This window comes from Eulemur rufifrons, chromosome 21 (assembly GCF_041146395.1).
Source record: "Eulemur rufifrons isolate Redbay chromosome 21, OSU_ERuf_1, whole genome shotgun sequence".
Lineage (NCBI taxonomy): Eukaryota > Metazoa > Chordata > Mammalia > Primates > Lemuridae > Eulemur > Eulemur rufifrons.
In genome coordinates this window covers 15,607,295-15,632,738 of record NC_091003.1, presented here as the reverse complement: position 1 = coordinate 15,632,738, position 25,444 = coordinate 15,607,295, and the positions used below count along the sequence as shown (strand labels likewise).

General features: G+C 41.2%; 1 protein-coding gene across 2 annotated transcripts in view; it reads right to left on the bottom strand.

Moving 5' to 3' along the window:
• The window catches only part of SLC5A4 (solute carrier family 5 member 4), a 44,454-nt gene that overhangs the window by 2,276 nt on the left and 16,734 nt on the right, over positions 1 to 25,444 (bottom strand). The window contains exons 7-14 of one of the 2 annotated variants that reach the window (XM_069497332.1): positions 24,699 to 24,779; positions 16,087 to 16,307; positions 12,218 to 12,353; positions 10,508 to 10,615; positions 9,166 to 9,316; positions 5,792 to 5,960; positions 3,409 to 3,624; positions 148 to 250 (exon numbers count right to left, since the gene is read on the bottom strand). In XM_069497332.1, coding sequence (XP_069353433.1) covers positions 148 to 250; positions 3,409 to 3,624; positions 5,792 to 5,960; positions 9,166 to 9,316; positions 10,508 to 10,615; positions 12,218 to 12,353; positions 16,087 to 16,307; positions 24,699 to 24,779 — 1,185 coding nt within the window. Of the gene's footprint in view, positions 1 to 126; positions 251 to 3,408; positions 3,625 to 5,791; positions 5,961 to 9,165; positions 9,317 to 10,507; positions 10,616 to 12,217; positions 12,354 to 16,086; positions 16,308 to 24,698; positions 24,780 to 25,444 lie in introns of both variants that reach the window. The other variant, XM_069497333.1, reaches the window with a different exon arrangement.

Genomic DNA, 25,444 nt, shown 5'->3' with positions numbered 1-25,444 from the left:
GTCGGAAAGGTAAGATTTTAAAATTTCAGTTTGCCATAAATCTAACAGTTTTTTTAGAAGCAGAATTTAGTGGCAATAAAAGAAAACCATTAAACCAAGCCATGCACAGAGTTCCTACAGGAAAACCAAATGTAAACCAGATATTACCTTCTTCAGCACCATCATCGGTTTTTTCCTGCTGTTTCTCGTCTGCATCTAAATCGATTCGTTCTTCTGTACTGTCCCGAAGAGCCCAGCACAGGCGATACAGCTGAGCAGAGACCACACACAGGCACATCAGTGATGGGCAAATGTTTGCAATGTTATAAGGGTACCTTTTATTATCATACTTAAAAAAAAAATCAAACTTCACAGGAGAGCACAGATCACTAGGAAAAGGTGTCCTACCCCACTCACTCACCAAAACACATGCCTGTTTTACATTATCTCTGCTTTTAATTCTTCTGGTAGTTATTCAAAACTATAATTGGCTTAAAACTCCTACTTCTGGATTGATTATATAATTTCAGAAAAGTTGGAAAGATTTAGCTAACCTACATTGTACCCCTGCTTCGCTCATTTTCCTTATCATCCAACTGTTATTAGCTACCTCATTATTTCTTTCAGTTTGTCTGGTGGTTACTTTTATAACTTTTAAAATATCTTAAGCTCTGTTTCTGGATACATCATGTTTTCATAGTATCTGGATATTATTATTGAGTTCCAATTGCAATGAATACTCTTACATATCCCCGTCCTAACCCATCTCCAAACTGCTGTCCGTGATACCATTATTTTAAACTGTCAAACTTTATAGAATTTTAACTGTTTTCTGTAAATATAATGAAGATTTCCATGCTTAGCCTCTATGTGGATTAAATAAGTTGAAAATAAATAGCATTTATGCTGTAAGGTATCTTATTTTTAATTTGTTTTTGGCCATCGATCCAAGACATGTGATTGGATACAACGAGTGAATACCAGCTCTGGGTCATTCTAAAGAAATTGTTTCAAGTATCAATGGGTTTTTAAATTTATAATCCACCATATTCTCAAAGTCATGCCGCATTTGAATTTGTTTCATGACAAATTTCTTGTACAGATTTGCTAGAATTTATAATTGGCTTTCTTATTTGTGCTTGACATAGCAAACATGCTTTTATCTTACCACTAGGAATCCTAATCATAGCTTCATAAGCTATTATTCATAGAATTTCTTATATTAAATCCACTTTCTTTGCTAAAACTCTCTTCTTGGGACTCCTTGAATAATTCCTGTTTAACTTGGACCAAGTATTAATACTTTCTGGTCTTGCTGAAAAGCTATCGTCCCGGCAAAACCTCATTTCTGCCCTGCTGGGCTAGGTCCACAACGCTTTCCACGACTTACTCTGAAATAACTATTAATCCTATCAGTCCATTTTGAAAGTTCAAAACTCGCAGTATATTAATAAACAAACATAAACATAAATTAGAGAAATGGTCTCACTGGTCCTTCAGATAAAATCTTTTTCTAAAAAGTAATAATAAATTATGGTTATTTTGATCGGCAAAAATGAGGTTAACATTTGAATTTATTTCTTTGAAAACTATGATATGCTGTTCAGTGTTCTTTCATTCGACTCTCAATATTCAGTGTAAATATTTAGTTATGAACTCTGGTGACCTGTCTTTGGTAAAGTAATTTAAACCACCCTGTGCTTCAGGTTTCCTTTTTTTTTTTTTTTTTTTGAGACAGAGTCTCACTTTGTTGCCCAGGCTAGAGTGAGTGCCGTGGCATCAGCCTAGCTCACAGCAACCTCAAACTCCTGGGCTCAAGCGATCCTCCTGCCTCAGCCTCTCGAGTAGCTGGGACTACAGGCATGCGCCACCATGCCCGGCTAATTTTTCTATATGTATATATTTTTAGTTGTCCATATAATTTCTTTCTATTTTTAGTAGAGACGGGGTCTCGCTGTTGCTCAGGCTGGTCTCGAACTCCTGACCTTGAGCGATCCGCCCACCTCGGCCTCCCAGAGTGCTAGGATTACAGGCGTGAGCCACCGCGCCCGGCCCAGGTTTCTTATCCACACATAATCTACTGGCCACTCATATTTCAAGGAAATCTGTGAATAGGCATTGCTTCAAAGATTATAAGTGATACATGCAAAGGACCATAAAAGTTATACATGCTAGTAACACATTCAAACAATATTAATATATAGGCATTATTTATATTTTAAAAGTGATTAATATTTGCTGGGCCCCTATATTATCCCCCACCCCCAGAGATGCCTCTTGTTGAAAATTTTGGATATGTATGTTTTAAGATTTTTTTCTATGCTTAGACAAACTTTCATAGGCTTACATGTATTTTATTCCAGAAAGTGCTATTATACGATACTATGTTATTCTGCACTTGGTTTTTTTTTTTTTCACTTAATTATACTATGGATATTTTCCAAAGAAAATAATAGAGTGCCCTCATGTTTTTAAATAGTGCATAATATTCAACGCACTGTTATTGTGTACTCATTCCCTTTGTGATGGAAAATTGGACTGTCCCCATTTTTTTTCCATTTGGAAATATTTTGCTGAGAAAATCCTTATACATATATTTTTCCTAGCCTATAAACATTTCTATATAGTAAGCTCCTCAAAGTGGGATTGTTGACTCATAAGGTATAAGAATTTAAAAATTGACGAATACTGCCCAATTGCCCTCCTACAAGTGATAAAATGTATATACTCACCAGCAGTTCTGGACTGTGGGCATTTCCTTACATCATCACCAACACTAGACATTATTCATATTAAACATTTTTTTTCCAATTTGAAAGGCAAAAAAATGCATCTAATTATTCTGTTTTTTATTTTCCTTCGCCCTGGTACCGTGTGCTTTTTAATTTTTTTTTTTTTTTTTTTTTTTGTCTCTGTGTCAGTGTTCATGCTGTGTATGAAATCCTGCTGGCCCCAAGCAGGCACAGCGTAGGTGACAGCTCTTCTGTGAAGTCTTTCCCAGTCTCTTAGGCAACACTAATTATTCTCTTCCTGGTGTCCTGTAACAACGGTGCAGATTATGCCCCAGCTGCATTGCGAAGCTTTTAAAGTAAGATGCCCACTTCCCAATCCCTCACTTTTTTTTTTTTTTACATTGTGCAAAGAGTGCTTTATTTATTCAAAAAACCTTATTGTTAGTGAGGAGGGGATATTTTATGTACCTTATAGTGAACATCTCTCCAATTCCTTACTTGTTAATTCACTGGTGCTTTGCATGTGCTAGGTGCAAATTTTTGTTTATTTGAATGACCGGATGATACTCTCCTCGGTTTATTGCAGCCCTGGAGGTGCAGTGAAGACCTTGCCTGGGACTCCTACGGTAGCAGCAGCTTTAGAAGGCCAGGAACCCTTATTTTAAATTGAGCATATCTCTATCACTCATCTACTCACGTGGACGTCAGGAATGGGTTTTGTTAAGAGGGAAACTCCCAGGACGGCCAGTATGGTCCCAAAGAAGAGAATGATGGCGAAGTACAGGTAGTGCACGCCACAGAAAATCGTGGGACAGTCACTGGCAGCCAAGCAACTCCCTGTTCCGTAGGCAAACTCTGCAGTCATACGAATAAGGCCCATCACAAGTCCAACGATGAGACCCCAGAACGCTCCCTGCACAGAAACAAAAACAAAATCAGAGCGTCTAGAAAAGATGAGAAGCTCATTCAAGTGAGTCATAATTATCATCTTGCCTGCTTTCTCAATAAAGGACCAACAAGTGGTTAACCTTGAGCACACAGTTACCAAAAGAGAAAGTTGCTAATGTGTGTATGAGTGGCATGTTGCTCTCCATGGTCTTGAAATACCATGGCACTCTTGGTCCTCCAATTCCAGGACACTACTATCTACATTGACCCAAGCTGAAGTTTGCCTTGACTTTATTTTATAGATAGATTTAAAAACTTAATGGTTGATTTTGTAGAGTAAACAGAACTATGAATTATGTTACACAATCTTCAGAGCAGATATTAGGTAGTTTTGAGAGTTCTTTTTTTTTTTTTTTTTTTGAGACAGAGTCTCACTCTATTGCCCAGGCTAGAGTGCCGTGGCATCAGCCTAGCTCACAGCAACCTCAAACTCCTGGGCTCAAGCCATCCTCCTGCATAAGCCTCCCATGTAGCTGGGACTACAGGCATGCACCACCATGCCTGGCTAATTTTTCTATATATATTTTTAGTTGTCTATATAATTTCTTTCTATTTTTTAGTAGAGACAGGGTCTCACTCTTGCTCAGGTTGGTCTTGAACTCCTGACCTTGAGCAATCCTCCCGCCTCGGCCTCCCAGAGTGCTAGGATTACAGGCGTGACCCACTGTGCTTGGCCAGCTTTGAGAGTTCTATCAAGCTCTTGACAATTGAAAATGTTTCTTTTCTCTGAGACATTGAGGGGGGTGGACAGATACGCCCCTGTGCTCCTGAGCAAGATGTTATGCTTTAGGAAAACAGTATTTCATGCAGGTTAAGAGTATGAGCTTTGGATGGATGAAGACCCAAGTCCGAATGCCAGGACCCCACTTACTGATATTAAGTAACACATGAAAAGCACATAGGTATTAACCTCTCCGCCCAGGATCCTTATTTGAAAATTATAATAATAAGGCTAGTACCTAGGAACAATTAAGGGATTCAATGTACATGATCCACTATAATCAGTCAATTATGTATATCATAATAGCAGTAAACATATTTTGAACCCTTTCTAGAGCGGTAGATTTTCTTCTAAGCATTTCACATAGCAAAAAAAGTTTTTTGAGACAAGGTCTTACTCTGCCACCCAGGCTGGAGTGCAGAGGTATGATCATAGCTCACTGCAACCTCAAACTCAGGGCTCAAGGGGTCCTTCTGCCTCAGCCTCCTGGGACACACCACCACACCTGGCTAATTTTTATTTTATTTTTTTTTAATTTTTCATAGAGACAGGGTCTCACTGTGCCCAGGCTGGTCATGAACTCCTGGCCTCAAGCAATCCTCCCGCCTTGACCTCCCAAAGTGCTGTGATTACAGGTGTGAATCACCGCACCCAGCCATAGTTCACATATTGTATCTCATTTAATCCTCACAGCAATCCCATAGGGTAGGCACTATCATTATCTTCATTTCACAGAGAGTCGAGTGATTTGCTGAAGGTCACAGCACTGCTAGGTGGTATAGCCACGACTGGGCTCTGGCAATCCGTCTCCCAAACCTGTGTTCTTCAGCACTGTGCCATATACGTACAAAGTATTTTTTTTTTTTTTTTTTTTTTGAGACAGAGTCTCGCTTTGGTGCCCGGGCTAGAGTGAATGCCGTGGCGTCAGCCTAGCTCACAGCAACCTCAGACTCCTGAGCTCAAGCGATCCTCCTGTCTCAGCCTCCCGAGTAGCTGGGACTACAGGCATGCGCCACCATGCCCGGCTAATTTTTTCTATATATATTTTAGTTGGCCAGATAATTTCTTTCTATTTTTAGTAGAGACGGGGTCTCGCTCTTGCTCAGGCTGGTCTCAAACTCCTGATCTTGAGCGATCCACCCACCTCGGCCTCCAAGAGTGCTAGGATTACAGGCGTGAGCCACCGCGCCCGGCCCGTACAGAGTATTTTGTAAGAAATATAAACACTCTACCATGAACATAACACTATTATTTTTGTACTTTAGGAAGGATCAAGAATTGTGACTGACCTCAGCTGAAATTGACATGTGCTGTGATTTGTAAAATAGAGCACAAGAATACATTTTGATACCACAATGAAAAAAATTTTTCTCACCCCAGCAGGGAAAGGTGTTTCTCAGTGTTCACTTGCCTGCTCGTTGACTCTTTTACAGAAGATGGCCAGCAGGAAGACGGCAGCAATTGGAGGCCCGAGGTAGCTAGAAATTGATTCTGTGTAATGGATCAGTTGTCCATTTCGAAATACCTGTACGAGTGGAACCCACAGGATGCTGAGGGCAGTCATTATGAGAAAAAATATCCTGGTAAGGAAACAAAATGATTTACGTGTTAAGCAAAACCATCACAGGCACTTCCATTGTGCTTTAGTTCTTGGATTCATTCTTGTTGCCACTTCTTGGTTTTCCAAAGACAGCCACGCTCCTTGACCTTACAAGAACCCACACCATGCTTAATGATTTTATGTTACCAAAGTGCCGATAAAGCAATTGCTGGTCTATGATGAGTCCTAATAGCTTCATCTCTGAGATGAAATATCTAAAAACAGTTCAGGTGTCGCCAGTTGATTAATGAGTCTCTAATGTGATGTATATCAATCGGAAATCACCACCACGCTATTTCTATTAACCAGTAATTCTTTGAATGATAAAGAAAGCAGACTTCCATTTTTGCCTTTTTCCTAGCTTGCAGGGAACTAAGCCAGTTTGCGTAGGTTAGAAATAACACAGACTCGATCCCAGAATGTGCAGTGAATGGGCAAGAAATGCTAACGTGTGCATTTTATTACTTGAACACTCTGGCAGGTAGAAAGAATTGGTTAAAATATTGGTAAGTCATAAAAGCCTGCTAGAAGCTCCCAAGGTCCAGGGAGCAGGACTTATTTGCCTTTCTGAAGCCCACTTGTCTCTGTGTTTGTTGTGTAATATTCAATGAATAAAATAAACAAACACAATTTACTAGATTGTGCAAAAAAGGTCATCATCTCCCTTGCTCGCATGAAACAGAGAAGCTCTGGTGGGCTGGAGGGAGGAACAAGCATTTGGGCAGGAGACTGAAGCACAAATGTCTCATTTAAACTTTACAAAATATCTGCATTGTCGCAACAACTAAATATGATAAACCACGAAAAGTCTTAGCATGATGCCTTAACCATAATAAGAACTCAATAAATTATACCCACTATTGTCGTTTTTATCATCATTGGAAAGCAAAGCCTGTCCCTCCCCAGCTCATGCAGCTTCTGTTGTTCTCTTGTCACATGCAGAATAAACTCCAGAGTCCTGTTCTGGCTTAAATGTCCCTGCATGGCTTTGCTGCGGGCCACCTTCTTGACCTCGGTTCTTGTCACTCTCCCGCTTGCTCCTCACGGGCCAACCTCACTCCTCATTGTCCTCAAACACACCACACATGTGACCACGGGACAAAGACAGCACTCGCTGCTCCTCCCCAGAGAGCCGTGGGACCCACTCCACACTCCTGAGGGCTCTGCTCAAACGCCACCTCCTCAGGGGGACTCCCCGAGCAGCGGGGTTACGGACTATCTTCCCCACGAAGGCATAAATTCCATGAAGCAGGAATATAAACAATGTATGTGTTTTGTTTTGTTTTTTCCATATGTGTGTTTTGGGAGATAGTAGGCATTTGATACGAGAGAGAGGAAAAGAAAAAGTCAGTAATTTATCATTCATTAGTGGGACCACTGCATCTTGGGTCCCCTGAGTACCCGTTAGCACTTTCTCTGCCACAGATACACACACGTCTTACTGTTGTTTCCCTCCTCCTACAGCATTTGTCCAGAGTCAAGATCTGGGCCAAGTGAGGGCTTTGGGTTCTCTCCCCAAGCGTTTTATTTGCTAAAGCTATTATTACTATCACCAGCAAAGCACAGTCTTTTTAATGGGTGGTCGGTTTTTCTTGACACCAACTTCGCTGAAAAGCTGGCAGCGCCCCTCCAAGATTGGTCTTTGCGGACGCTGTATTTGTGGACTGTATTGAGAGCGTCCCCACCCTGGATCCACTGTGGCCAGGCCAGCGCGGCCGCTCAGTGAGTGGGGGAGGGGGAGAATTGAGGTGAAGGTCAGAACAGCAGGGCTCCAGCTTCCAGTCCACCTACTGGCGAGGCGCCAATGAACTTCAAGTGCTAAACCACAAGCACGTAATAACACATTTTCATTATAGAAAATACACATAAGTATTAATGCATTACCCAAAACTGGAAAGTATGAAAGGAGAAATGATAACAAACATTATCTTACTACCTTAACCACATTTGGAATTATTATCACCACCAATTTGATCATTTTTGCAAGAGTCATAATCAGTTTCTTTTCTTTTAAGATCTCTTCCCACATTCCTTTCTAATCAGAACCACTAAATTTTAAAAGATTGAGAGTGAAAGATACGCACACTTGTAGCAATCTACTTGACAGAAATACATATCCCTGTGCCTCAAGGGACATAGACAAAAGTGCTCCAGCCATGAACAGTAGAGCAGATGAATTCTAATCTATTACTACGATGGAATGCCATATTGAAAAAAATAAACTACAGCTTTATATAGCAACGTGGCTGAATGTCTCAAACATAACACGAGCAAAAGAAGCCATTATCAAGCAACACATATCGAGTTGTTCTATTTATAATAGCCTGAAACTGGGAAAGAATAAACTATAGCATTTGGGGTCACAGTGGTTAGCTTTGGGGTTACAGGGCCCAAGGGGGGCTTCTGGGTGCTGGGAATTTCCAGTTCTTGACTGGACTGGTAGTTAGGTGGGTGCCCACTTTGTGATATATCACTGAGCCATACATTTCTGTTTTACATGCTTTCTGTATGTGTGTGTTACTTGAATTTTTAAAACATTTTACAAAACGCTATGACAATACAGGGTCTGCTTGAAAACTATGAAGGGAAGAAAGGAGACTATTTCTCCATTCTTTCTGCTAGTTTCCCTCCACTTCACTGTCTTCAAGGCTCCCAGGCTGCTCAGGGACCCCTGGGTGGACTGAACTCTCCCAGCAGTGTCTTGGAATTAGTCCCTCCCATGAGCTTGTCCCTTTCTAATGTGGTCCAATCCTTCATGAATGCAATTGATAAACTCCTCTGTGTTAGTGTGTGGATGTCTTAATCTATCACTTCCAGGTGCTTTACCAGGAAGCTACTGGAGACAATGCATTAGCTTATCAGAGTGGGATGGAATGTTATACCCCATTAAAGCACTGATGGAGTTACGTGAAGATGAGGGTGGAGAGCAGTATGAGGAGGGCAAGAAATAAGAGATAATCAGAGGCATTTGAAAGTCTGAAAGCGCAACTATTTCGCTTACAGGTATGGCTCCAATTTTTGCATCTGGAAAGGCATAAGTTGAAATAAACGTCCTCTAATGTTCCCTCCTCCACTCTAGGATTCTATGTATACTTTCACCAAAGCCAAAGACAATGGAGCTCTAGTTCACGTTTACATCTGCACTTCTGTAGGGGAATTCTAGGGAGAAACCAGGGTTCCCTCACCGTCCTGCTATCAGAAGCTCTCTCTCCGACGCCTGCTTCCGCACCTTGGTGTAGATGTCTATGGTGAAGAGGGTGCTGGCGCTGTTGAAGATGGAGGTCAGGGAGCTCATGAGGGAGGCCAGCATGACCGACAGCATCAGGCCTCGCAGCCCTGGAGGCAGGAGAGGATACAAGCACTGGTTAGTGGCTGGACACAATGATCTATGAGGGCTTCGCTCAACCAGAGAGCCGTTCAAGGATAAAAGTATCAGCCTAAACACTGATTAAGTGATGTACTTATCAACATACACCAGCATGTGGAGTTTCCTGCATATTTCTTGGTGATCTGAGAATAATCCGGTATAGAATTTTAGTCCTACACATAAACTTAGCGATCATCTGTTGGAACCTCATTTTAGAAGAGAGGAAATAGTGTCATACCATCTTTCTTTGGAGAGGAACTCTTGGCTTTCCGAAGACTTAGAGAGCTGAAGGGGAAGAAGCTTAGCAGGGGTTTTTGCTAAAGAAGGCTTTGGTGGGTCAAAGCTAAGGGTTTTGAACCATCATGAGAGCTTCAACCTTCATTTCTCTCTGCCAATTAGTGATGGCCCTAAACCTCCTGGGACAGAGTGTGGATGAGTTGTATGTGGTGTCATGCTCCCCTCCTCCTGAAAATGCTCTTGTGTGTCGGGTGGACAAAAGTCACAGAAGTGTTAGCCAACATTTGATGGGCCTCAGGTACAAGATTACCTGGTCAGTCCTGAGCTCTGTACCTGGCTCTGTTCCTGTTCACCACAGCAATGATCACCTTCTGGCTTCCTAATAATTTACTTATTTCATATGTATGGTTTGTTTTCTATCGCACGATACTGGAATGTGAGTTCTAAGGGCTAGGGGATTTTGTACGTGCTTCACGGATATTTTCTAAGCACCAAAGCAGTGCCTGGCACATAGTAGGCACTCAATGAACACTCATAAATTAGATTGAGATCTATTATTTTGGTATCACTGAATGAAAGAAAGCAGGATAGTTAACCTCTAGTCTTCTGAGTTTATAAGTTTATGGCTATGCAACTCTTTGATTGACAAAGAGATCATTTAGATTGTTCCTGATTTCCTTGGAAGCGTCTTGAATGTGAAGGAGTAAGGATTCTCAACTCTAATGGAAACTGTATCGGATTTGTCTATGAAATCTCCAGGCCTCACGCAGGGCCAGCGACCGGTGGAAGGTGCTCAAGAAATGTCTGATGAATAGAACTGAATTAATGGAAGTGAGAATTACCAAAGATTATGCCACCGCCCTTCCTCAAGGCCCTTCCATAGACAGACCTTCATGGCTGTTGCAGCATGGACGTTTTCCTACCTGCAGGCATCAGTTCCAGCACCAGCGTTGGGTAGGCATAGTTACTGCAGCCGACTTCAACGCCACACTGCTTCACGCACTCAGAAGGCACGACACAGGCCACCGTGTCTGAGGAAGGATTCAGAGGTGAGCTCAGTGAGGCTGAAACAGGCACAGCCACAACTGGTGGACCAAGAGATAAAGTTGTACCATCATGGGTGGGGGAAGGAAAAACATTTGCCTGGAAATTGGAGAGTCAACTTTGAGCTCCATACCACGGATCTGGTTCCTCTTTGTCCAGAACACAACCCATAAAGGTCTCATCTCTGTAGCTCTCCTTGCATTGACCCAAGGGGCAAAGATCCCCCCTTGGGATGTGGCTCAGCCAGAACAGCAGAACAAACAGGGGAGGGGATCTCAGCCTCCAGAAAAATGACAAGAGAAGAAATTCTTCCAGGAGCACCACACTCCAGAGATTAACAACAACGACAACAACAGGAAGTTAGGTCCTGCATTCAGTCACATTTAGCCTACGGTTGTTCAACTACATCTCAGAAGAGGTGTCACTTGTGACGGTCAATCTGCGTGACTGCCCCGTGTGTGACGATGACTCAACTCTGTGGTGGTTGCGCGATACCTCGATGGTTTTTTTTTTTTTTAAACAGTATTATGATAATAGACAGGGAAAACTGATAAAGAATCACCCAGAATAATAACACCTTGGTGCATTAACTTTTTTCACTTTTTAATTCCTTTTTAATCCTTTTTCCCCAGAGAAATGTCTTTTTGTTGCATAACCATCATGATTGTTGAGCTATTACTGTGTAGCCTTCTTTTTTACATTTGACGTGGTAGCCTCAGCATTTCCCCACATTTTGAGATCATCTTCGGTCTCTTGTGTGCAATTTTCCACAAAGGAGGTATGCAATGATTTCTTTGGCCATTCCCCATTTGTTGGATACCTATACATTCGTTACCGTTATAAATGACACCGTGATGCTGCAATAAGAAGTGATGTCACCCACTTGATGCTCATTTTAACCAGATTTCAGTGAAATAAACTGATACCCAGTTCAGAAAACACGAAGTACATTCAGTGTTATCTGATGGATTGCCTCAATAAAAACAAGTCTTTAATTAGCCAAGTAAGATTCAGTTATATTTCCTTTACTTTTCATAATAAAGACAGAAATTTTATTTTTAAGGAGAAATTTCAACACTAGCAGTTACTCTCAGCTGACTCAGAAATTAATGTGCCCCAAACAAACCTGGTTCCAAAGCAGTGAAAATCGATTCCATTCTCCAGCTGTCTCAGAGGGACCGAGACGGGACAGGGCATCTCCAAATACCATCTTAGTCAGAGATGTCACCAAACTCAGCCACTACTGCTCACCTAACTCAAATGAGCCCAGTTCTACTCCATCCTCCAAGTGCCCTTCTGCCATATTCTCTAGACTTCCTTAAATCCAAGCCACTCATGAAAACAGGACTCACAGACTCAAATGTCTACGAGACAGGCATGTAGTATAAAAAAGATACGGGAACAGAATGTCAAATACGCCAAATTTTCTTGCCTCTGACCCTCTGTGCAAGCTGTTCCCTCCACTTGGAATTCTGCTTTTACTTCCATCCAGAATTGATTTTCTAGTTTGTTAAGATTTTATAACATCTTAAAAATACTTCTCAGAATTCAAGCATAAAAAAGAGAGGCCATGTGGACTCGGGGCTCACCTGGGTACAGGATGCGGCTGATCATTCCCGGCATTATCATGAGGAACATGGGCAGCAGCTTCAGGTAAGCGCACACGATGCAGGCGGCCTTCACGTGAGACATGTCCCTGCCGCAGAGGCAGCGCTGCACAATGACCTGCCGGGAGAACACGACGTACTCATGAAGCAACCTGGGGATGATTTCAAAAAGCGTCTCTTCGCAGGGTTTAATGTTACAACACAAAATGGTGTTGGTCCATATACAAGAGACTTCTGCACTTCCATGTTTATTGCAGCACTATCATAATAGCCAAAGTACGGAATCAGCCTAAGTGTCCCCCAGGGAATGCAGGGATAAAGAAAATATGGTGTGTGTACACAATGGGAAACCATTCAGCCATAAAAAAGAATAAAATCTTGTCATTTGCAGCCACGTGGATGAAACTGGAGGTCATTATGCTAAGCACAATAAGCCAGGCACCGAAGGACAAATATCACATGTTCTCACTCATATCTGGGACCTAAAAAAGTGGATCTCATAGAGGTAGACAGTAGAATGGTGGTTACCAGAGGCTGGAAAGGGAAGAAGAGGGAGGGGTTGAAGATAAGTTGGTTAAGGGGTGCAAAACTACAGTTGGGTAGAAGGAATACATTCTAGGATTCAATAGGACAGTAGGGAAATTATTGTTAATAATTTATTGTATATTTCAAAATAGCTGGAAGAGAAGGATTGTAATATTCTCAACACAAAGAAAAGATAAATGCTTGAGATGATGGGTATCCCAATTGCCCTGATTTGATCATTACTCATCGTATACATGTATCAAAATATCTCAGGTGCCCCCAAAATAGGTACAACTATTTTATATGTATATAAAGAAATGATGTCATGGTTGGTGGAAAATAATGGGCTTTGGAGTGTGAACAGGATTTGAATTCCTATTTCTTTTACACAGTATTTGACCTCTATGAATCTCAGGTTTCTCATCTTTAAAATATGGTTATCTGTTGCAAGCCTTTCTTTTTTTTTTTTTTTTTTTTGAGACAAAGTCTCACTCTGTTGCCCGGGCTAGAGTGCCATGGGGTCAGCCGAGCTCACTGCAACCTCAAACTCCTGGGCTCAAGCAATCCTCCTGCCTCAGCCTCCCAAGTAGTTGGGACTAGAGGCATGTGCCACCATGCCCGGCTAATTTTTTCTCTATATATTTTTAGCTGTCCGTATGATTTCTTTCTATTTTTAGTAGAGATGGGGTCTCGCTCTTGCTCAGGCTGGTCTCGAATTCCTGAGCTCAAGCAATCCACCCGCCTCGGCCTCCCAGAGTGCTAGGATTATAGGCGTGAGCCACCGTACCCGGCCCATTGCAAGGCTTTCTGAATATTTGGTATAATGTATGTAAGACCCTTGGTACATAGAGGTCAATACACATTAGCTACTATTAAAATACGTTCACAGCTCCCAGGCTGCAATGCAGCAATAGTAGTGTGCCCTGCCAGGTGCAAAGTTGTCGCTACTGATGCCACCACAAGTTGTGTGTTTCAGTTATGTCTTTAATACTGTAGACATCATCAGTATCTCCCTACAGTTACGGGGCAATGGCCTCCTCGAGAAGTCAAGCCAGTTGCCATGGAAATGGCACGGTCAGGCAGCCATCAGAATAGATCACCAAGACATTGATTTCTAGATTCTTCAGAATATTCCAAAAACTTCATCTGGTTATAAATCAAATACGATAGTCCTTGGAAATGATGTCATGGTTGGAAAAAGAATGCACATAACATCACAATTCCTGCTTAAATTATGCGATCTCTAAACTAAGAATTTTGCAGCAATGGAGGGTTTCTACCCATAATGCCATGACTGCCTGCTATTTTTCTTTCTCAAGGAATGCCAGAAAATAGAGATGCCTTTTTCTACTTAATCCTCTTTGGAGAAGCAATCCATTAGGGATGGCAGTGGTATCATTCAGAGTTGGGGGAGCAGAGAGCATTTGTAGACTGAGGGCTGGAAGCAGACAGGTGGAGGTACAGCACCAATCACAGGTGAGGAGGGGAGCCCTGTCAGCAGCAAGCAGAGCCGGTCATCAGATCTAAGGTGAACATGCGGCCACTTACAGGAGGTAAGTCAGGTGGCCACGGATGAAACATAATAATAAAGATGGTTCCACAAGTCAATGGTGAAATGATGCATCCTTTGGTAGATGTTTTGGGGAAAACCAATTCGTTACATAGAGAAAAGTGAAACTGTGACCATTGATTCAAGACAGGCTAAAAATTGTGAAATTACACCTTTGAAGTTGACAGACACTTCGGAGAAAAAAAAAATCTTCAAAAGACAAAAATGAAAAGAAACCTAGATGCTTATAAAAAGGAATATTCAGCAATAAAAAAATTAGCTCTTTGAAATTATAAAAACAAAGGCAGAAAAGCTGCAGGATAAAGTCGAGGAAGTCTCCTAGAAAGCGGAGCAAAAAAGACCACGAGATGGAAGACGGGGAGAAAAGATACGGACACCAGAGCACAGCTGAGGAAGACCAGCGCCAAGTGGAAGGTCCCAACAGGAAAACAAAATGGGAGAAATCAAGGAAAGGATCCGCCCAAATTACCCAAGACATCAATTACCAATTTAAACAGGATCACAGTTGCCCATTGCAAGGGACAAAAACATCCACACAGTAGTACATGGTGGTGAAATTTCAGAATTCCAAGGACAAAGGAAAGACAAGCTTCTAGAGAGAAAAAGGCAGTCATCCAAAGGATCAAGAATGTCTTCCATCTTCTCAGCCGTAATGGTGGAATTCAGAGGACAATGAATCTATGACTTTGGGAAAATTCTTTCCAACCTGGAAGTGTGCACATGACCAAACTATCAATAAGGAAAGATTAGAACGAAGACATTTTCAAATATGCAAATTCACAATAAATTTACTTCCTGTGGGGCCCATCTCAGGAAGCTACTGGCTAGAGGTTTTGATTGCCCTGAAATAAGGAATAATCTAAGAAAACACCTGACACGGGATACTGGAAAAAGGAGATAAAACCCGAGTTAGGCAAAAAGGAATCCCAAAGATAAGGTTGGGCACCAAACGTAGAGGGAACCTGGCCAGACTGGGAATACTTGATGTGTTTGCAAACACTGAGAGGAGATTTTGGCAATCTGCAGAGGGTTTGGTGCTTCACGAGGGATAATTACCGAGAAAATTAAAAAAATTAAGAATGACAAATTCCATGGAAAATAAAAAGCTAAAGAAAAAGCAGTCAGAAGATGTCATTGTGGCTCAGCTATGAATTACATTCAAGAAGTCTCAAAAAAAATGGTAGAACTGAATGCTGGTCTCTAAAATTGTGCTGTAGAGCTACTGGGACGATGAGGGGGATGGGAGGTGTGCTTGTGTGGGACTGAGAATGGGAGGTTGAAAGAGAAGCCAACAGAGAAATCCTAAAACTGGAAATCCAAGAAGGAGCAACACAGCGTTTATTGGAATCACTTGGGGATCGAGTTAACGAGCAAACTGTGATTCAGTGGGTCTGGACAGGGTCATAGGGTCTGAGAGTGCTCATTCCTGGTGAGCCCCAAGGCCATGTCCTTGGTGATGGGTCCCAGACCACACACCGAGCACAGGGATTTAGAGAATAGAAATAAATACCAAATACTTAACTGAAAGAGCTGAAAGCGTTTGCCTCCCAGGGACAACGCATAGGATAGAGAGTGGGGCACTGGGCAGCTGTTTTTATAACAAGCCTCACAGAAGTGTTTGACTCTTTAACTGGTGCGTGTACAAAATAGAAATTAAATTCTTTTCTATGAGATGAGAAAGAACATCATCAACGTGTGCGCTCGCACACACACACACACACACACGCACACACACACACACACACACACTCTTCACCTGATCCGTGCACCAGTACCACAGAGATGTAATGAATATTCCCAATATCATTCCTGGCCATGGAATGTCCCCAGAGACAGGATCTCGGAAAAGGTGGAAGGAGTCCGCCTGAGGAGTGTAGCACTTGGCGTCGATGGTTAGGTTGTCCCCTTCGACTATGGACGGGATGGCGTTCATGTACTTCTCCGTAAAACTCTCGTAACCTCCAACTTCGGCAAAGGCTGAAAAGGCATCAGATGAGGTGAAATGTCTGACTGAAATCGAACACACCGATGTGTATGCTCGCTACTTTGTGGTGGAGGTACCCAAGCACCTCCCATCGGCCTGGTCAAATCCGCAGTGACCTTCTCCCAGGATGCGTGTCATCCTGGTACCGCCACTGGCATTGGGCATGGTACCAGAACGACTCTCACAAAGTATGCAAAGCAAATAACTCTAACTTGTCTTCTTTTAGTGCCCTTTAAAGTTTTCAGTTAAAGTCTTGCTTTAAGGTAAAAATGAAACTGTAACCCAACAGACTGGGATTGGTATCTCACAACTAGCCAGCGCAGAAACACACCTGAAGGTGGGATGACAGAGGGAGCCCGGTGGAATTGGCCATCAGTCATCAGACAGCCCCAACTCCTCTGAAAGCGACAGGAAGCAACAGCCTCTCCCCCTGACTCAGAGCCTGGCTATTCTGATCTCGCTCGCAATCTGGTTTCCTGGTGCAACACCATTCTGCCTACGTTTCAACAAAAAACGGGAAAGAGAAGGAGCAGAAATTGGAGGCAGCAGGTTAGCCGTTAGGAGGAAAAATGGTGAGACTCAACCCACTCTGGGTCTGGACAGGTTAGTCAGGTGCAGGAAAAATTACAGTTGATCTTAGAAAGATGAGCCCAGGCATCTGTGGTCACTTAGTATGGATTTAAATGATGCAGAATTCATCTGAGTATCCTACAGTTGTGGAGTTGAGTTGACATTAATTTACTTCTTCATTATTTAATTGAGGACCTACTATATGCCAAACATTGTGCTGGGATCATGTGAAAAATGAATGTACAAGGAAGGAACTCAGCGTGGTGGTGGATACAGACAATACAAGGAAATTGCTTTGATTAGATAAACATGGTTTGTAAGGAAAATACACAGGGGACCCTAAGAGATAACAGAATCCCCTTTCCTCAACCTGAGGGTGGGAGAAGTGAGGCTTGGAGACACTGCTGCCAGGGAATGAATGCATCACTGAGGCCAGAAACTAATGAACCATGAGCAAGAATAGTGTGGACAGTCTGGATAAGTAAATAGAAAGTAGATGGCTGAGTAGACACACGTAGTATGTGCCTCCTCTACAAAGAGGAACCAGAATAGGAAGGAGAGACTCACATTTTGAATGGATTGTTTAGGAGAGAAAGCTAGGTATAACCAGAAGAATGGGAAGCACCAAAAGCATGTGAGGAGAGGGTTTAGGGATGCTGGCCTGGCTGAGGACTGGCTGGGAGCTGGGAGAAGCTGCTAGATGTGGGAAAGCAGTAGGAGAGAACCCCCCAGGTCTTCACACTATGAAACAGGCTCTTACAATCTTGGCTACGGGCAAATCCCTCAACTCCCGTGGGCATTGGGCCCAACATAGGCAGCTGCCTAGAGATTGCACGTAGACGATGCTCCAGAAAGGGAACCCAAGTGCAATACCACAGCATCCACGCCTCGAGCACCTGCCGCTGGGTGCCCAGATACCGGGGATCTACAGACACGGCTACTGCTGCTGTGCTGTTCTGAGGAAGGAGAACGGAGACTGGGGGCTCCCATGCAACTCTAGAAAGGTCCCCACCACTGTGCTGTGGGCTGGTTGTGAGACTGAGATGTGAGTGGATTGCACTCCCCACAGCTTCTTGCCACACTGCTTGCCTGCAAGGGGCCCTACCCTCTCTAGTCCTGGGCTCAAGGCACCATTTTGAGAGTTTCATGCCAAGCTACACCCTGCCCTTGGGCCAAGTTTGGGTTGACACAGCTGAAGCCATCAGCTGGCTGAGGAGGCACAGGGAAACTAGGCTCTCCTAGGTACACCTGGGACAGTACTCACCATCCTGCAACAGGCTGCTGTGGGACTGGAGAGTATCCTGTGCACCCATCACGGCCAGCAGCAACACCAACAGGGACCCTTTGGGTCTCAGCGGGTTGCTCCATCGCTGCTGCTGCTGTCACCATCTCATCACACCAGCTGCCCAGGGGCCTGATAACCTGCCCACACGCCAGGACCACGTCTCCCACTATTAGCTTCTGCGTAAGCCACCTGCAGGCCCAAGAATTGTCCCCCCAGGACCCACTAACACTGGTGCCACTGTAAGCTGCAGCAGGGCCTGAAATCGGACACACACAGCCCACTGTTGCCACCACCAGGGCCTGAAGACTGGCTCAAGTGGCATCCAAGTCCCCAGCAAAACTTCACCACAGCCTCAACTAACAACGTAACCCTAAGTCACTGAGGAAGTCACAGATACCACTGACGCTGTGTACTGCTGAAGAAATCATATAAAGATCACACTACTGAGGGGCCCAAAATCAAAGCCCAAGTGTCCTACTCAACCAACAACATATATACATATATGTTCAGGAAAATATTCTCCCCTACTAAAGTGATTTCAAAAAATTGGAAGAAGTGACTGCTATAGCAGATGCACAGATATTAACAGAGGGACACAGAAAACATGAAAAAGCAAGGAAACACGACACTACCAAAGGACCACTGCAATTGTCCAGTAATAGACCCCAAGAACTCTTCGAAATGCCAAAGTATTCAAAATATTGATTTTAAAGAAGCTCAATGAGATGTAAGATAAATTTAAAAACCAATGTAAAGAAATCAGAAAATTAATTCAGGATATAAATGAGAAACTTGCCAAGGAGATACATAATATTTGTATTTTATTTTTTTTTATTTCAGCATATTACAAGGGTACAAATGTTTAGGTTACATATATTGCCTTTGCCCCACCTGAGTCAGAGCTTCAAGCGTTTCCATCCCCCAGATGGTGTACACCACGCTCTCTCCCCTCTCATCTTCCCGATACCTGATGAATGTTATTACTATACATGCACATAAGTGTTGATCAATTATTATCAATTTGATGCTGAGTACATGTGGTACTTGTTTTTCCATTCTTGTGATACTTCACTTAGTAGAATGGGCTCCAGCTCCATCCAGGATAATACAAGATCACCATTGCTTTTTGTGGCTGAGTAGTACTCCATGGTATACATATACCACATTTTATTAATCCACTCATGTTTTGATGGGGACTTGGGCTGCTTCCACATCTTTGCAATTGTGAATTGTGCTGCTGTAAACATTCTAGTGCAGATGTCTTTTTTTCCTGTGGGTAGATGCCCAGTAATGGGATTGCTGGATCAAATGGTAGTTCTACTTTTAGCTCTTTGAGGTATCTCCATGTTACTTTCCACAGAGGTACTAGCTTACAGTCCCACCAGCAGTGTATAAGTGTTCCTATCTCTCTGGATCCATGGCAACATTTATTGTTTTGGGACTTTTTGATAAAAGCCATTCTCACTGGAGTTAAGTGATACTTCATTGTGGTTTTGATTTACAGTTGGCTGATGATTAGAGATATGGAGCACTTTTTCATATGTTTTTTGGCCATTAGTCTGTCTTCTTTTGAAAAGTCTTTGTTCATGTCCTTTGCCCACTTTTTAATGGGGTTGTTTGATTTTTTTCTTGCTGATTTTCCTGAATTCTATATAGATTCTAGTTATCAGCCCTTTATTGGATGTGTGGCATGTGGATATTTTCTCCCATTCTGTAGGTTGTTTGTTTGTTCTTGTGATAGTTTTCTTGGCTGTGCAGAAGCTTTTTAATTTGATCAGGTCCAATTTATTTATTTTCGTTGTTGCTGTGATTGCCTTTGGGGTGTTCTTCGTAAATTGTTTCCCCAGGCTGATGTCTATAAACCCCTAAAACTCATAAATGAAATACAAAATACATTCGAAAGCTTTAGTAACAGGCTAGAACAAACAGAATGAATCTCAGAGGGCAGGTCTTTTGAAATAATCTAGTCAGACAAAAATAAGGAAAAAAGAACAAAAAATAATGAAAAAAAAATTTGAGACATCTGGGACCACACAAAACAGCCAAACTTACAAATTATCAGTATTCTTAAAGGGGAAAAGAGATCAAAAAGTTTAGAAAACCTATTTAAGAAAGCAATTGATGGAAACTTCCCAAGTCTAGCAAAAGAGTTAGACATCCAAATATGCGAGGCCCAGTGATCCCCAGGCAAAAAGTTGGGTTTTTTTTTTTTGTTTGTTTTGTTTTTGTTTTTTTTTGCAAAAAGGACTTCACTGTGGTTTATTATATTCAGAATGTCTAAAGTCAAAGTGAAAGAAATAATTTTAAAATTAGCAAGAGAAAAGTGTCTAGTCACGTATAAAGGAAACTCTATCAGACTAACAGTGGGGTTCTCATCAGAAACCTTACAGGCCAGAAGAGAATGGATGGCATTTTCAACGTGCTAAAAGAAAGAAACTATCATCCAAGAATTTTATTTCCAGCCAGAATAAATTTCATAAATGTAGAAGAAATAGTCTTTCCCAGACAAGCAAATGCCAAGAGAAAGTTTGTCACCACTAGACCAGCCCTACAGGAAATGCTCAAAGGGATATTAAACATAGAAAAAGAAGCTTCCATGGAAACACAGAAACAACATTCACCATTGTGAAAACACATGAAAATATAACTTGCAAGTCTTATAAAACAATCATACAAAGGAGGAAGAGAAAGGAATCAAATGGCAACATCACAGAATTTCATCAAACCACAAAATCAAAAAGAGAAAAGAAAGAAGCAAAGAATTTATAAAACAACTAAAACAATATGACAGAATAAAGCCTCACATATAAATATTAACCTTGAACACAAATGGGTTAAATTCTCCACTCAAAAGATACAGATTGGCAGAACGAATAAAAAATATGATCCAACTGCATACTGTTTACAAGAAACTCACCTTACTCATAAAGACATATAGACTGACAGTAAAGGAGAGGAAAAAGATATTCCAAGCAAATGAAAACCAAAAGTGAGGGGAAGTACTTACATAAGATAAAACAGATTTTAATTCAAAAACAGTAAGAATAGACAAAGAAGGTCATTATACAATGATATAGGGATCAATTAAGCAAGAGGATATAACAATACTAAATGTATATACACCCAAAATCAGAGCTCCCAGATTCACAAAACAATATTACCAGACCTAAAGAGATAGATGGCATTACAATAATAGTGGGGGACTTCAACATCTCACTGACAGGACTAGAAAGATCATCTAGACATAAAATCAACAAAAAACATTGGACTTAAATTGGACTTTAGACCAAATGGATTTAACAGACATTTACAGAACATTATACACAATAACTATAGAATATACATTATTTTCATCAGCACTGGAATATTCTCCAAGATAGACCATATATTAGGCCATAACAAGTTTTAATTAATTTAAAAAAATTGAAATCATGTCAAGTATCTTCTCAGACTACAGTAAAATCATGCTATAAATCAATAAGAAGAACAACTTCAGACTATACAAATACATGGAAATTAAACAACATGCTCCTGAACATACTGGATTTGTGAAGAAATTAAGATGGAAATTAAAAATATTTTTTTTTTTTTTTTTTTTTTTTGAGACAGAGTCTCACTCTGTTGCCCAGGCTAGAGTGAGTGCCGTGGCGTCAGCCTAGCTCACAGCAACCTCAAACTCCTGAGCTCAAGCGATCCTCCTGTCTCAGCCTCCCAAGTAGCTGGGACTACAGGCATGCGCCACCATGCCCGGCTAATTTTTTTTCTATATATATTTTTAGCTGTCCATGTAATTTCTTTCTATTTTTAGTAGAGATGGGGTCTCGCTCTTGCTCAGGCTGGTCTCGAACTTCTGAGCTCAAACGATCCGCCCACCTCGGCCTCCCAGAGTGCTAGGATTACAGGCGTGAGCCACCGCGCCCGGCCTAAAAATATTTTTGAAATGAATGAAAATGCAAACACAACATACCAAAACCTGTGATACACAGCAAAAGCAGTGCCAAGAGGGAAGTTTATAGTATTAAATGCTCATATCAAAAAAGTAGAAAGATCACAGTTAACAACCTAACATTACACTTCAAGGAACTAGAAAAAACAAACCCAGGGTCAGCAGAAGAAAAGAAATAACAAAGATCAGAGAATAACTAAATGACATAGAGATCCTCCCTCGAAAATAAAACCCAATGAAACAATCAATAAAACAAAGATTTAGGTCTTTGAAAAGATAAACAAAATTGGTAAGCCACTAGCTAGAATAACCAAGAAAAGAAGAGAGAAGATCCAAATAAACAGAATCAGGAATGAAAAAGGAGACCTTACAACTGATACCACAGGAAGAAAAAGATCATCAGAGACTTTTATATTATGAATGACTATACCTTCACAAACTGGAAAACCTAGAGGAAATAGACAAATTCCTGGAAACATACAACCTCCGAGGAAGAAATGGAACTCCTGAACAGACCTATAATGAGTAGTGAGATTGAATCAGTAACAAAAAATCTTCCTCCAAAGAAAAATCCAGGACCAGATTGATTCACAGCTGAATTGTACCAAACATACAAAAAAGAACTAACACCAGTCCTCCTGAAACTGTTGCAAAAAATTGATGATGAGGGAATTCTCCCTAACTCATTCTATGAGGCCAGTATCACCCTGATCTCAAAACCAGACAAAGACACAATAAAAAAGAAAAATACCGACCAATATCCCTGATGAATATAGATGCAAAATTCCTCAACAATATACTAGCAACTCTAATCCAACAGCACATCAAAAAGATAATACACCATGATTGAGTGAGTTTGATACCAGGGATACAAGGATTGTTCAACACACATAAATCAATAAATGTGATACATCACATAAATACTCTTAAGGACAAAACCCACATGGTCATCTCAATAGATGTAAAAAAAGCATTTGACAAAATTCAGCATCCCTTCATGACAAAAATCCTCAACAAACTAGGCATGGAAGGAACATAACTCAAAGTAATGAAGGCCATATATGGCAAACCCACAGCTAACATCATACTTAACAGGGAAAAGTTGAAAGCATTCCTCCTATGAACTGGGACAAGACAAGCATGCCCACTTTCACCACTCTTATTCAACATCGTACTGGAAGTCCTCACCCTAGAGCAGTCAGGCATGAGAAAATAGTGAAAGACATCCAAATTGGAAAAGGAGAAATTATTCTTGCTTGCTGAAGTTATGATTTTATATCTGTTTTCTTCTTTTTTTTTTCTTTTTTACCACTATACTAATGAGGAGATATGATCTTATATCTGGAAAACTCTAAAGACTCCACCAGAAAACTCTTTGATTTGATAAATGAATTCAGTAAAGTTTCAGGATACAAAATCAATGTACAGAAATCAGTAGCATTCCTGTACCCATAATGGTCTTGCTGAGAAACAAATCAAGAGGGTAATCCCATTTACAATAGTCACAAAAACAAAAACAAAAACAAAAAAAACCCCCAAAACAACTGAAGAATATATTTAACCAAGTAAATGAAAGAGCTCTACAAGGAAAACTACAAAACAATGATGAAAGAAATTTTGGATGACACAAACAAATGGAAAAACACCCGTAATTAACAAGAATTAATATTGTTAAAATTACCATACTGCCTAAAGCAATTTACAGGTTCAATGCAATCTCTATCAAAATAACAATATCATTTTTTAACAGAATTAGAAAAAACAATTTTAAAGTTCACATGGAACCAAAAAAGAGCCTGAATAGCCATAGCAATCTTGAGCAAAAAGAACAAACCTGGAGGTACCACATTGCCTGATTTCAAACTATATAGTACTACAAGGCTATAGGCACCAAAAGAGCATGGCACAGGCATAAAGATAGACACATAGATTAATGGAACAGAATAGAGAACCCAGAAATGAAGCCACATACTTACGGCCCACTGATCTTTGATGAAGTCAACAAGAATATACACTGGGGAAAGGACACCCCTTTCAATAAATGGTGCTGGTAAAATTGAATTGCCGTATGCAGAAAAATGAAACCGGACCCCTATTTCTCACCATATAAAAAAAATCAGTGCAAGATGGTTTGAGGACTTGAATGTAAAACCTGAAACTATAAAACAACTAGAAGAAAACCCAGGGAAAATTCCTCTGGACATTTTCATCAGGGTGGTGAAACGGCAGCCTTGGGGCCACATGTGGCCTTCTGGATCCTTGAGTGCAGCCTTTTGACTGAATCCAAATTTTACAGAACAAATCCTTTTAGTAAAGGGGTTTGAAGTTTGGATTCGGTCAAGGGATCTGGAGGGCCATATGTGGCCTTGAGGAATGAAGTAAAGTTGTTCCCCCATTTCCTCATGCTGAAATAATATAGCAAGGAAGAAGTCAGGGAGACATTTCAATGATGGGAATTATAGAAATGTTTGGACAGTGTGGCCATGTAGACCTCGGAGGCAGCAGAAAAGAGCAGACAGACTGAACAGGAACAAGTCCCATGATTTCCGACCCTTGGGTACTACACACGCTGTCTTCACTTACCAAAACCCATGAGAATAAAAGACCCAATCAACATGATGATGGTCTGGAGGGTGTCTGTGTAAATCACTGAGGCCAAGCCCCCTGTTGAGAGAGGAAAAAAAAGAACCAGGGCATTTTATGCATGTGTACTCATGCATTTGCCTTCATCTTTGGGTTCCCCTCCACCCAAATGCTGGAAATGACTCAACAGAAAACATATCAAAAACTCTGGGCTGAGCCACAAACTTGTTTTGGCATCATAATCTCCTTAGTATTTGTGTCTTTCATTGGTTCTCCTATTTCTCTTGCCTTTCCCTGATTCAAAGTTTCTATGAATTATAGCAGAATTCCATCATTATGTGAGTTTTTGAATATTAGGTAGCGAAAAGGCAAAAATTTAATACTATTAAAGTTTCCTTAACAATCTCTCAAGTCACTCCCATTTAGAACAATATCCCTGCTCTAAAAAACTAGCAAAACCATTTCTGCTTTAGTGTTGGAACATATCATTGTTTCATTAATTAAATGTGAGGTATAGTAATTGATTTGTGTTCTGCTGCAATATTGTACAAAGAAACCTCCAACTTCTCTTTCAATCCTAGACTTACTAGACTCTCAGTTGACAAGATATTTCCTTTATGAGAGTGTCTTGAGGAAATAAGGCTGATGTTGAAAACAGGACCGTCATGCACCTATGCCTGTTACAAAGAATTATTCCAACTGGAACTCTCCAGTTAAGCCACTTCTATGAAGACCTTCTCCTAGCA